This window comes from Lipophrys pholis, assembly GCF_963383615.2.
Source record: "Lipophrys pholis genome assembly, chromosome: 21".
NCBI classification, from domain to species: Eukaryota; Metazoa; Chordata; class Actinopteri; order Blenniiformes; family Blenniidae; genus Lipophrys; species Lipophrys pholis.
Genome location: NC_137649.1, coordinates 13,956,749 through 13,969,854, shown reverse-complemented (window position 1 = coordinate 13,969,854; position 13,106 = coordinate 13,956,749). Strand labels below are relative to the sequence as shown.

The following is a 13,106-nucleotide window of genomic DNA, read 5'->3' as shown; positions in this document are numbered from 1 at the left end:
TGCAGAGCTGGGAGTGGAGTCACATTGAAGTGCCTGGAGTCATCCAAACTTGTTCACAGTGAGCAGAAACAGTGTCAAGGACACTCTGGATTCTCAAGTGTCAGCGGCGGGCAGAGTCAGGAGGTCAGGCCAACTGTTTCCGAGGGCAGAGAAGCTGAAAAAGCTTCAATAATAATCCCTGTTGTCATAGTAAAACTTTCACAAGTCCAATGTCATTATACCAAAGTTGTTTCTTTCCCTTGAAATGAAAGGAAAATTCTTACTTTTTGGTAATCACTATCTTATTATTTCATCAGACAAACAGGTGGGGATGTCTGCATGTGTTTGTTTCAGCATCCGCCCACATATCCAATCCAAAGACAATACGTGTTCATCACATCAATATTAATAATGATGCACAAAGGCTCATAAGGTCACCTTACAGTAAAACAGCTGATAAATACAACAAACACACACATAAATAAATCAGTATACATACAACAGGATAACTCAAACAAATTATGTTGGGATCAAATCTTATTAGAGGCTATTTTGAGTGTATTCAGTTAATTGATGCCTATAGGGATGAATATGTTGTTACTGTGTGTACATGCATTTAGCCTGTAGCCCTCACAGTTCAAGATTGAAAGAGGAAAAGTAGATTTGAAAAATGACAAAGTCACAATAAAAGATCACAATATAAAATCCAGATGAAAATAAATAAAATACCAATAAATACCCGTTTTTGTTTTTTTGTTGTTGTTTTTTTGAGGGGGGGGGGGGGGGGGGGGGGTTAATCAGTAACTTGTTGCAAAGAAGATTTCTGACATGCAGAACATTTGATTCTTTCAAACTGTGCCAGTTTTAATATTTTTCCAATTTTTTTTGCTTATTTAAACTGTCCAGGACCGGCTGCATCTAGATTTAATGAAGAAATATGAGTGGGATCAAGCTGGTAATGTAAAACTGCAAAAAAGCATGTGAGCATGTTTCCTGAATGTCAACGGAATTAATTCTGATACATGAGACTTCTCCTCTCTCAGCAAGACGGAGAATACTCGATTTTCTTAAAGTCAAGTTCTTTCAACTGTTCATTTGCTAATTGCTCAATTATTCATGAAGTGGTATTTCTCCATTTTCCGCTCACATAATCACACAGCAGATAAGAACTTTTACCCCCCAAGAAAAGGAAGGCCTCCCAGAAAGTTCGGCTGCTAACTGCATAAAATAATAAACTAATCCTGCCAAAATGTAGTGATGATGTAGGAGAGCTTCAGATACAATAATATATGCTTTAATCACTCTTAACAACTGTGAAATCAATAAGTAAATCCGTGTGGCATCATTTCATCAACCCTGCTTTCCACATTACAGATACGGACACACGTGGCGCATGCACAGATAAACTTGTGTCATTTCTCTGTGTAATTTTTGAACAGGAGCATAAAACAATGCCTTAGTGCAGTAATCAGGTTCTCAAGTGCATTTCTTTAATCCATTTGCATTAAACATTAGGAGAAAATTCATATTTGACTTCTCAAGTGGCAGAGATAGATCCTGGAGGAGGTTATCAGGCTCGAGACATCGTCACAAAGTATTGTTCTCGTGACAAGACGCCCACTAAAGATAATTGTAATCATGGTAGCCAATCTACAATGGATGGAAAATGTTCCACTTCGTAAAACAACATGAGATGCTCAGCAGATGGAAGTGCATCAGTGAGCAGGTCGGATCCATCTGCAGCTTTGGCCTCTCAAGACCAATTCCATTAATTCAATCTTCATAAATGTATCAGCAGAAGTGACAAAGGGGCTTTCCAACATGGCTGATTCATTCAAAATGTACCCTCTGAAAGCCATTTTTGGAGAGGGGATTGAAAGAGAAGGACACGAACTGAATGACTGAGCGCAGAGCAAGAACAACTTGTGCCAGACAGACAGCAGACCTGGTTGTAGCTCCTTATGATGCAGGCTGCAGCACACAGGCGAGCCGCTCCTTCCTTTTTATGTGTTGCTGTTTATAATGTGCTAATTCAATTCATTTACTTGGAAACCCGTGGATAGATGAATTCAATTTTATTTATTTTTTTAAGTAAACTCAGATGGTTGTAACAAGCTTCGGCTTTGAACAAGTGTCTTCTAAGCCGTCTGCAGCCACAGCTTTCAAACTGAAGTTTATCTGTGTTTGGAGGAAATGTGACAGCTCTCATTCCACACACGACCTGATCAAAGCAATCAGCACTACAGTAACATGAAACGCGCTGCACTGCCTGCAAGTGACAATCCAATCACACAATAGCGCATGTAGAAAAACTGGGAAGCGACATGAATAAATACATCAAGGTTTAGACTTTCAATTTACATATTCATACTTTGCCGAATAAGCGTTAGGGACCGAGCAATGTCAGATTGAAAGACAAACATTGAAAGCTAAAAAAAGAAAAGCAAAACAAAGATTACATGTTATTTTCCTGCACTCAAGATTGGAATAAACAAAGCCTTCCCTATCGCAGTCTGCACATGCTTTGAATTTCACTTTCAAACGGAACAACTCGACAGTTTTCAAACACTCGTGATTCAAAAACAATTAAACTGTTCGACCTGCAGTAGTAGAACAAGGAGGCAGCGCCAGCTTAGGATGAAAGCTGAATTCGGGAGGCAGAACTCTCTTTGTCTCTCTCCTGGATGCAGAGAACAAGATGTAAAACTGAGAGCGACCACAAAAGAAACGCTGGCAATGACATCTTTCTTTACAAAGTGGACATAAATGTTAGTTTGGGGGAGCTTTGATGAAAAACTGGAGCCTATGACATTTTCATTTTGTACTGTCAACTGTTAATAGTCCGGCATGGTGGAGTAGCAGTTAGTTAATATGCTACTCATTACAATCCTAAGAGAAACAACAGCAATATTTTTGGCATCGTCAGTCTTTGAACAGTGTAACATTTACTTCTGTTTCTGAATCTGATCGAAGAGAAATCAAGTTTACTCCAACTTCAATTTCACATCAATCCAAATCTAGAAAGAGCAGGGTTTTGTGTGATGATATAAGCAAATGGATACAGCTTAGAGCCAAATCTACAGTTTATAAAGCATTAAAATGGTCTCATTTGGTCTATTCGTGGGGGCCGTCAGATATTCCCTTTGTTAAATCTGCATGCTGGGTTTTATACCAATGAGGCATCAAGATTAAAAACGACTAAAGCTCGTTTCCATGGCTCCTGGAGGCTGAGAGTTGTTACTGAATCAAAAGTAAGTTTGGTGTTATAACAGAAGAGAAGTCGTGCACATCAAAGTGAAGAGAGATTTTGTTGTACTTCTGATATACAAACGTCTACGATAATAAACATTAATCCCTTCAAATGGGTTTTTTGTGTTTGTGTCAGATCAGATGTTAACGATGTGTCAGGAAATCAGTCAGATATTAAAACTCGTACTTTGGATGACCAGAGTATCTCCGAGAGGATCGCCACAGCGGAAATGCCTCATGTTCTAATTAGTTGAGTTTTAAACACAATTTGTTTAATGGCGAGCAATCTCACCTCAAAGGCTTCAGGACGTTTGGATGCAGAGTTTGCATGTTTCCTCTACAGTTGCTCCAGAAATCGTCGTCTGAGCCGTGAGATAAATAACACTGGAAACTTGACATTGAGTTGAATAATTTTTACAACCATCGCAAATGTTACCAAGTTTTGTAATCACCAGAACGGAACGAAATCCTTCATGACCAATGAGTCAGAACATGGAGCCCATTTGAACCTCTTGTTGTTTTAAAGCCGCCTGTTTCTGTCTAATCAGTAACTAATGCTTTCATATTAGCATTCCGGAACAATAATTAACGAAACACCAATATGCTATTATGAGAGACTGCATCAGTTATAATGGGTTCATAAACATTTTATCGCTCCTCGTGAATTTGGATTAGCATGCAGTATAAATCAAATCAGGCAGGTGCTTTTGCATGGAGATGAGCTCTGCAGTAACTGTGCAGCGTTTCCATTTGTTTGCGGCAGACAACCCGCGGAGGGCAGGCCTGTCATTAAAGGTCCTGAGTGAGAGCCAGAAGAGATGTTTTCACTGAGCTGAGGCCGCGTCGCCTCCTTCAGGCTCAGAGTTACACTGTGATAGTGGGGAACAGCCCGGTCTCCATCTCAAATGAAGGGGCCCAATAAAAGCAGCTCACTTAACAACCTGAGAAAAATGAGGCCGTAACTCGCCTGCCGTATCTCCAGACAGCGAGCTTTACACCATGAAGAAAGGCGACATTAAACTAGTGACACAAGCTCTGTTTTTCTTTCTTCTTCTCAGGTTACTGGTGTGAGGGGAAGTGGAAGATGTACAGGTTATTTAGATCCGTGTGTGTGTGTGCGCGTGTGTGTAAATTATTCTATTCAGCAGACGTGGTCAATCCATAATAAACAAGGACTGTAATCTATTTTTCCATCAGCTATCAACAGCTGATTTCCTTTATTTATTACAATGAAACTGTGTGGGTGCTTCAACATTACTGTCCCCATGACCGCCATCATTCTGTGCTCTCTTTCTTTTTGTTTACAAACTCTAATCGAACCCTCTGCGGGAGTAACGCTCACCAGTGAGAACGACTCTGCAGGCAAATCATTTTTCCTTGCAATGCATTCGCGGTTATATTTCCTATTTCATTTTTTATGAGTCCGGGGTAATGCAGTGGCGAGCAGCAGAGGAGACTCCCCTTCATCCTCGCTGCTCAGTGTCCACACTGCAGCGACACAGATGCATTGATTTCAGCGTTTAACACTTTACCTCACCTGTACGAGGGCTTTGGCATAATCAGCTGCCGATGGCAGTCTGTGAGGAATTTAAAACAATTCCTTGACTTGCTGTGGGTAACCTAGTTTTTTGTTTAAATGAGGGTGTGGTATATAGCGAAGGCTCTGCAATCTGAACTCACAGGGGCACAGATGTCTTTCAAGAGTGTACTCCACTACGTAAGAGAGTAAAAGTGAGAAGGTTAGAGGAAAAAAGGAGATGCGAAAATTATACAGTCAGGTTGAGTGGTTTGAGTGCATCATTCCATTTTGCTATTTTGCAGAAGGTCATATTTAATCTATGTAATTATTGTCGTGCAATTTTGTGCAACTCTCCACCTCAACCAAAGAGCTCCGAGGTGCACCTACGCAGTGTTTTAAATGTTCCTGTAGAGGGAAAAAAAAATAAAAATGAAGGAGAAAATCATTGAGAGCAAAATGATGCTTCTGGAACATGTTTTTTCTTGGTCTTTTGAATGTACCGTCAGGGAGATTACCTGTTCCCTCTCCTGCAGCTGAAAATATCTCTTACACCAAGCTAGTGCCCGGAGGGGCGGGCATATGCCGTACATAGCATTATGCACACACTTTCTCATTTAAATTAATGTGTTCGACTATTTTCTGCAGGATATGAATCCATTAAAATGAAATATCCGCAGAGTTTCAGGGTAGTTATTACCTGCTTTTAGTGTGATCACGGGAAAGATAATTTACCCTTGGTGATTTTGAATCTTTTATCTATTCTGTTTTAATTCTTTATTTTGCTTTTCCTTCAACGTTTTTGCAAAGACTAATCCTTCCCACTGCGTCTGACCTGTCAATCAGTAACTTTGATGCTTAATAACGACAACAATTGTGTTTAAAACATTTATATATTTTTCTTTTCTTTTTTTTTTTTCATACGCCCACATTCAACACAACCTTGAATAACTTCACACAAAGCAAATGTGAAGGAATAAATGTGAAACATAACAAGCCTTGAAGGAGCATTTGTTAACTGAACACCTCCAACGTTGTGCCTATTTTGAGGAGGTCAGGGGAGCAGGGACATGGACGCAATGCGAGTGTCCATGATCTCATCAGAATGGTTTGGTGTAATCCAATATCAACATGCCAGTACGTCACCAGTTAGCATTCGGAGCTGGAGGTCACGTGGAAGAGATGTGAGCTTTAAGTGCACGCCAAGTTCATCCTTTTAAGCACATCCACAGAGAAATCTCTATTCTCTCGATATGTGGCAATTAAATGTATCCTGGGTGTAGGCTGAGTTTATTTAAAGCATCTAACAAGCATGATACATGATTTAATGCTGGATGTGGTGAATAATTAACGCACGCCACAGTGAGTTGCGAGAACAAACGTGACAACCTTTAGATTTGACATCGTTGGTTGTTCTCCTTCATCTCTGGATAACGTGCTCCCAACTCAAACCAGAAGAGTCGTTTAGCGATCTGCTTTCAGTTTGTTTTAAGAGTGTGAACATGCATCAGATGGCCACAGCAGCTCAGCCAGGATATCTCACAGAACTGTTATAAATAGATCCGTCTTCACTTGGAAACACTGTCTCTGGGATTTCACAGTGTGAATAAAGCTACTATTGATTTAGTACTTACAAACATCAGCTCGCTGGGTAATAATTGGTACCCTCTCAGTGAAGCGATAATGAGCACATTTTTTGTGCAAATGCCTGCCTTAAACACCTTAAACACCCACTGAATGCAACAGATGACCAACACGTGGGTGTGAAATCAGTGATTAGCCAGCAAATCATGGCAGGTCACAGCACAGAGGCTCACACACTACCGCGGGTTTAACTCTGTGTGTGTGTGTGTGTGTGTGTGTGTGTGTGTGTGTGTGAGAACATAAATGTTTGTGTGCACTTTAGGTAGGCGTCACAGAGGAGGGGCACTATTTGTATATATGCTCATGGCGCGTGCGCATTTACATCTGCCGAAGGAACATTGTTTTGTTTCACAATGCTGCGCCGTTGACATTCCAGCTCCACCTGTCAGCGCGAACAAAGGCCTTTCTCCCAGGCTCTGACGTGTGTGGATCTGCTGCTGGCCAGTGCAGATAGCAGAGCGAGGCAGGATACGTGGGTGGACAGCCTGCAGAGTCCTCCTTGACCTCCTTCGTGATCTTTCTCCCAGTCTGCAATACTTAGAGCGGAGTGGAAAATACGGCGAGAATGGTGGCAGAGCTGAATGAGCTGTTGTTGTTGTTTTTGTTGTTTTGTAACCAGTGGTTTTTGCAGACCCCTTATCAGTAAACCTGTAGCATGAGGTGGCCCATTTCAGTTTTATAATCCCAGTATTATTGACCTAAACTTGAATTTGTCTGACATTTTCAAGTATTCATGTTGCCATTGCACTATTTGCAGTAACTGAAGGTTACATTTTCTTTCTGCTCTTAGCATATGGTGGTCCAGTTGTTAGCTCTGTCCCTCAAAAGGCCTCTCTGTGTGGAGTCTTCATGTTGTCCCTGTGGCTTCACTGTCCTCCAGGTGTTCTTGTGACTCCGAATTGTCTGTGGCTTTGGGAGTACACGTGAGTGATCGTCTGCCTTTCAGTGTTAGCTTTCCGATGACCTAACAATCGGTGTAAAGTACACCTCGCCTTTGTCTCTGACCCTCAATGCAGGTACGGAAGATGGATGGACTAAACGTTTGCTTGAAGGTGATGGCTAAATGAAGGCTTCTGCTTTTACACAACTGAGATTTTAAAAGGCTTAGGGATTATTGTGCAGTGGAGACCGCTAAACCTATCTGAAATTCATTGAAAATTATTATTATTTTCTTTTTAAAACAACAATATTCAAAAAAACAAAGAGAAGCTGGGAATGAATTAAAAGCTCATAATTGTGATCAAAAATACTTTTGATATTGTGACTTTGATTAAACACCAAGTCTTGTTTTTTTCTCAAACTAAAAAATATTGTTGTCAACTGGAGGTCTGTGAACAGCGTCTGTTCACGGCACCACTGGACTAGTTGGCTTATTTGTATTTGGCTGTTTCACAGCAAGTCAGAGCAACTTAAATTGTCGGCTGCCATAGTTAGTTTATTATTTTCTTCTCTGCTGTCGTCGGTATTCAAACCTGGGTTCCTCTCACTCAAGGGGAAAGCATTAGTATTTACTCAAACATGGAGTTGTAGCACTTTGTGTTATAACGATATTCTTTGCTATCTTATGTCATGTCCTTTTGCTTAAAAATATTCCTCCTTCTGCTTTGATCACAAACCACACCAGGCTTCAAATGATTCGCACTTAGATACGTAATTTCATATTTCAAAAAATACATGTATTTCTAACTGATTCGCAAATGTTTTCCATTTTGGGCCGATGAGAAATTTCCTATTAGTAGATTTAATCAATTGAAATAGTTTTCAAAAGCATAAACAGGAGGAATCTTGGTCAATCCAAACTATAAAATTAAGGTTTGACTGGTTTTAACAAACCAAGACATTAGTATCGTTGGTGTAAATCATTCTGGTTAATAAATCCGTCTTCACTTCAAATGTGATGATGTTAAACGATCTTTTCTCAATGGGGAGACCAAATGATTTATTACAGTGAAGAAAATCCTTGAAATTATTACTAATTTTTCAGGTTAAATCATTAAATGTAAGCAAACTGACCATACGTCAAACACTTTAATTTACCGCATACATTCCAGTCAAGCCGGTTAAGTAGAATCACTTGTCATGTCTTCATTGTTTCACTGTTTTGTAGAAAGAATACTACCACTCTTTCTTTGCACAAGCTGTGTCTTTATATTCAGACATGTTCATTTCAACAAGTTTCACAAAAGACTGGTCAAAGGAACACAATCCTGGCAGAAATCATCCAGCGAGTGACATGAGTTGGAATTAAAAGTGTCAGATTTCAATTAAAGCTCCCCAACTGTGCTGACTAGCGTCTATAAAGACGGCGCTATTTGTGCAAGTTTCATGTCAATCAGAGTAACGGTGTAGGAGTTCAGACCTTTCGAACTGTGAAAAATAACTTTTGAATAGCCACCCATTAGCCTGCTTCACAGTTCTTTTTCAAACATGGAAGAGAGTGCTAAAATACTTCATGCTTTTCAAGTCCAGGTGAACACATGAATCCTGAACAACTCCATCCATTTTGGATTTATACTTTTTTTTTTATTATTTTATCTCTATTTCTGCTTAAATTTTAAAAATAACATTTTTGTTTGACCTGTTGCTTCTTCCACTCACTGACGGTGGGGAGATTGATTCCACTGAACCTCAGGAGGAAGCTGCTGTAAAATTTAAACCCATTGCAGGAACATGTCCCGCAGCTAAGGAAATTTAACTGGGGTCTCGATGTCAGCAAATGGGAGTCACTGCCTTTAAAAGTCCTGCACAGTCGAGGGTTATTACATCTGACGCATTACTTCACATTCATAGTCAGTAACAAAATTGCACTGATGTAATGAAGATCACGAGCACGACAATGACCATCCATCATGATATGCTGCTTTTACATCCTCTGCCAGGCCTCTAATGTACTGTTAAAACTGTCTGTGGATGCAACGCCACATTGAAGTGAGGCCAGAGTAACCTCGATGAAATTTATGACAATTTAAGATTTAAACGCCTCCAGTCTGTCCTTTGGAGTTGTTCTGATGTCTGTACACTGTTTTTTATAGGCTGATAACACTTGTCCTTGCTCGTCAAGAAGCTGTCTGTCTTCATTATTCCTTTGAAACATCAATTGTGATATTCTTTTCTGTACATAGGAATAGGCTACAGTGCAGTCTACAGTGTAAGTGTGAGAATTGGGGATAGGGGTGTTGTATAACATGCTTTCATTTGGGGATTCTGTGTACTGGCAGTTCAAATGGAGCCCCACAGTCCACTGGGACTCACTGCACAGAGGAACATCTCATTAAGGTCAATATCTCACATGTATGTCCCTTAAGAGGCTCAATTCCTCAAATGCATTAAAAGTCCTTGGAGGCAAGTCCTGTTATTTCTAGCAGAGTATTTACAGTCTCAACTGACACTGTTGTATCAGTAATCCAAATCTGATTGATTCAGTTTGAATAATTCAGAAATTCATAGTCCTTTAGGTATTTTGTTGTTTTTCCCACCAAATGGTGCCAGGCTGTGTTGATCAGATGAAATATTCAGTGGCCTCAGCTGTGCTCTCAAAGCTTGTGTCCATGCTGGGGGTCTGGATGCCTGCTGCTCCCCGGGGGTCTTTCAGCAAAGGAATGTATGTGTCGCTGTGACAAGAGTGCATAGCGCCGTCCCACGCCCCTGAACCGCAAACATGTTTATGGGCGACGGCTGCTGCTTCGAACTCCCCGTCGCCGTTGCGCAGCGCCATCAGCTCAATCTCATGCTTGGCCGCAGTCTCCAGCACCTGTTGCTTGTTGTAGAACAAAACAAAATTGTTGATGATGGGGTGTATGGGCAGCGCTATTGCGATGACCCCGCAGAGAAAGCTGATGGCCGCGTTACAACGACCTAAAGTGGTCTTGGGGTAGACGTCGCCGTATCCCACTGTGGTCATGGTGATGACAGCCCACCAGAAGGACTGTGGGATGCTGGTGAACAGTGTGTCAGGATGGTTCTGCTCCATGGTGTAACCCAGTGCCGAGAAAAGAAACACCCCCACGCCCATGTACATGAGGAGCAGTCCGAGCTCTTTGAAGCTGCTCTTCAGGGCAGATGTGAGAGTCTGGAGTCCGGAGGAATGGCGTGCCAGCTTGAAAATGCGCGCAATGCGCATTATGCGTAAAGCCTGCACCGCCTGCTGCACGTTAGCCAGTTCCATCACTCCTGCGCCGAAGGAGGTGAGAATCAGCACCACATAGAAAGGCATGATTGCCATGAAGTCGATGATGTTCATAAATGCCAGGACAAATTTCATTTTATTGGGAGAGGAGATCAGACGGAGGATGTATTCAATGGTGAACCAGCCAATGCACACCGTCTCGATGACCTCCAAAGTTGGGTGCTCCGTAAGACGACCCTCTGCGTCTTCCACCTGCAGGTCGGGGATGGTCCCGACACACATCACCACAGAGGAAATGAGGATGAAAATGAAAGAAACTATGGCGATTATCTGCGCGGGCAGCGACGAGTCCGGCTTCTCCATCATCCTCCAGAGGCACATCTGGAAGCGCTGCCACCCCCCGGCAGTGGGGTCTCCCTCTCGGTCCACCAGGATAGTTCTCACTTTCTCAGCGATCTCTGCAAGTTCATCCTCCACCTCGCTCAGGTGACATTTGCAGCATTCATCCAGAAAATCCGAGTCGATCTTCCAGAATTCCATCTCCTTCACAAAACAAATTGGACAGATACCCCGTTTCATGTGTATCTCCCCATAATAGTACAACTCGATAATGCACTTGAACGCCTCGGGGTCTCTGTCAAAATAGAATTCCCCGGTGTCAGGGTCGTAATCGTCGCATAATGACAGAATTTCTTCGGGAGGCTTAAGTGAGCAGTCCACCAGCTCTGCCAAGCGAGTGTCTGGATAGCGAGTCAGCACGTCCCCGTACAACACCTGTTTCACTCCGCCGATGTTCACAACAATCTCCGTCTCTTCACTGGCGTCGGAGCCGTTGCAGTCCGCATACCGAGTCCTCTGGATGCCCCACATTATGCTGAGAGGTCCGCAACAAATCAACCAAACTGACCGGGGCACTTCAAAATTAAAAATCAAGTCACCAGCAGCTCTGGCGCTGTGCGTAAAGCTTCCTAGATCATGCGGACTTTCTTTTTTTTTTTTTAATTATTATTATTTTTTATTATGTCTAATCTTTTGGTAATAAACAACTGCAGCGTGGATTGCTCTCAATCCCATACAGCCGCGCTTGGAAACTAACAGTGCGCCTGTGCGCTCTGAGAAAGTTGGCAATGAAGTGCGTCCAACGTCAAGAGAGACTTACCCAAACCGAAGCAGAACTTCCTTCCTCATATTTCACTATAAAATCACGGATCGTCAATCATTTTACAGGAGACTAGTTTGCGCCTTTTGCATAGTATTTCTCTTTAAAGTGTAAGATCATCAATTCGACATAAAGCTCTTACGTAAATTTTACTAATTAATCTCTGTAGTTTAGACTTCAACCGGTCTCATTAAACTTTATGATTCATCATGTGACCAAAACTTAAACAGCTTTCACAACAAGGTAACATTTTCATGAAGGCTCTCACCATAACCGTCTACTTAAATTGGCCTAAAATAGGATTTTATTATGAATAAATACGTCAAGGTTGTCCTCTTTTATAAAGTATAAGCAGCAACCCTCCCAGAGTTCTTATAATAAACATACATCTGTCTTCAGGACTGCCCGTGCTTTTATTTCCAGTCCTGGCCGTGTGTCTCCCATCATGCCGTGTGCGTCTTGACGCAGCGCAGTCAGGCGCAGCAGATCGTAAATCTCTGCAGTCTGAGATGAATTGTCAAGTTAGCGGGTAAAACGGGGACGTGCCCCCTGCTGGATTTCCTTATAATCTGAAAGAGCAACAATTGGTTGAATGTCGCCCATCGATCATATGCACGTCAAGTCATCTCGTCTACATCTACAACAAAGTGTCTTGTTATGTATGATTCCTGGGACATTGTAGATTCATCACTCTGTAAAATTGATTGAACAGACCACCATGTCCAATTAAGGATCGATTATTCTGAGGAAAAGTCGTGACGCCGTCACTAATGCATCATCATATCTCATTTGGCTCAGCGCCATTAGACTGGGCCAATATCACTGTAATACATTGGGGGTTTTTCTCCACACAAATATTTATTTATTTATTTATTTATTTATTTATTTATTTATTTATTTATTCATCGGAGTGTCATTCAAAATACAATTTTCCCCTTAAAATGTCGTCGAGACTAAAGCCTATTTTTCTGAATCGCTTCACAGTGGACAGTGATTGACTAACAAGTGGTTTGGCTTCAAACTTCGCTGGTCGTTTGTCTCCATCTAGTGACAAGTTTTTATAACGCAAGTCAGGAACAAGCACTCGGTCCTCCTGAGACAAGACTGATAACCATTACAACACAGGCGATGAAACACAATATTCAGCCCTTTTTTGGGGGTGGGGGCTTTGAGACATTTTCTTATATTTAAAGATTCCAGTTTATTTACAATAAACTGGGCTGAGTTAAGATCACTGCCTTTACAAGAAGGACCAAAACCATGTCTATTTCTGAGACAGTTTAGGTCCTTCTACATCTGTCACACTATGCTGAAGGTCTTTGATTTGATTGACATGCATCAAACTTTAATTGTTGACTTCAAATTGCTCATAGATGTGAATGAGAGCAGGTCTGTCTGAATTTGTCCTGTGATGGTTTGGTGACTTTTCCAGC

The 13,106-nt window shown here is 41.5% G+C and overlaps 1 protein-coding gene across 1 annotated transcript; it reads right to left on the bottom strand.

Annotated features, from left to right (window-relative positions):
• Positions 1 to 8,525: 8,525 nt before the first annotated feature.
• On the bottom strand, positions 8,526 to 11,384 carry LOC308126415 (voltage-gated potassium channel regulatory subunit KCNF1-like; the record flags this gene model as incomplete). Its single annotated transcript, XM_080490804.1, has 1 exon — positions 8,526 to 11,384. One exon carries the CDS (start codon positions 11,382 to 11,384, stop codon positions 9,888 to 9,890), a length of 1,497 nt encoding a protein of 498 aa, XP_080346930.1. The 3' UTR covers positions 8,526 to 9,887.
• Between the last annotated feature and the right edge of the window lie 1,722 nt (positions 11,385 to 13,106).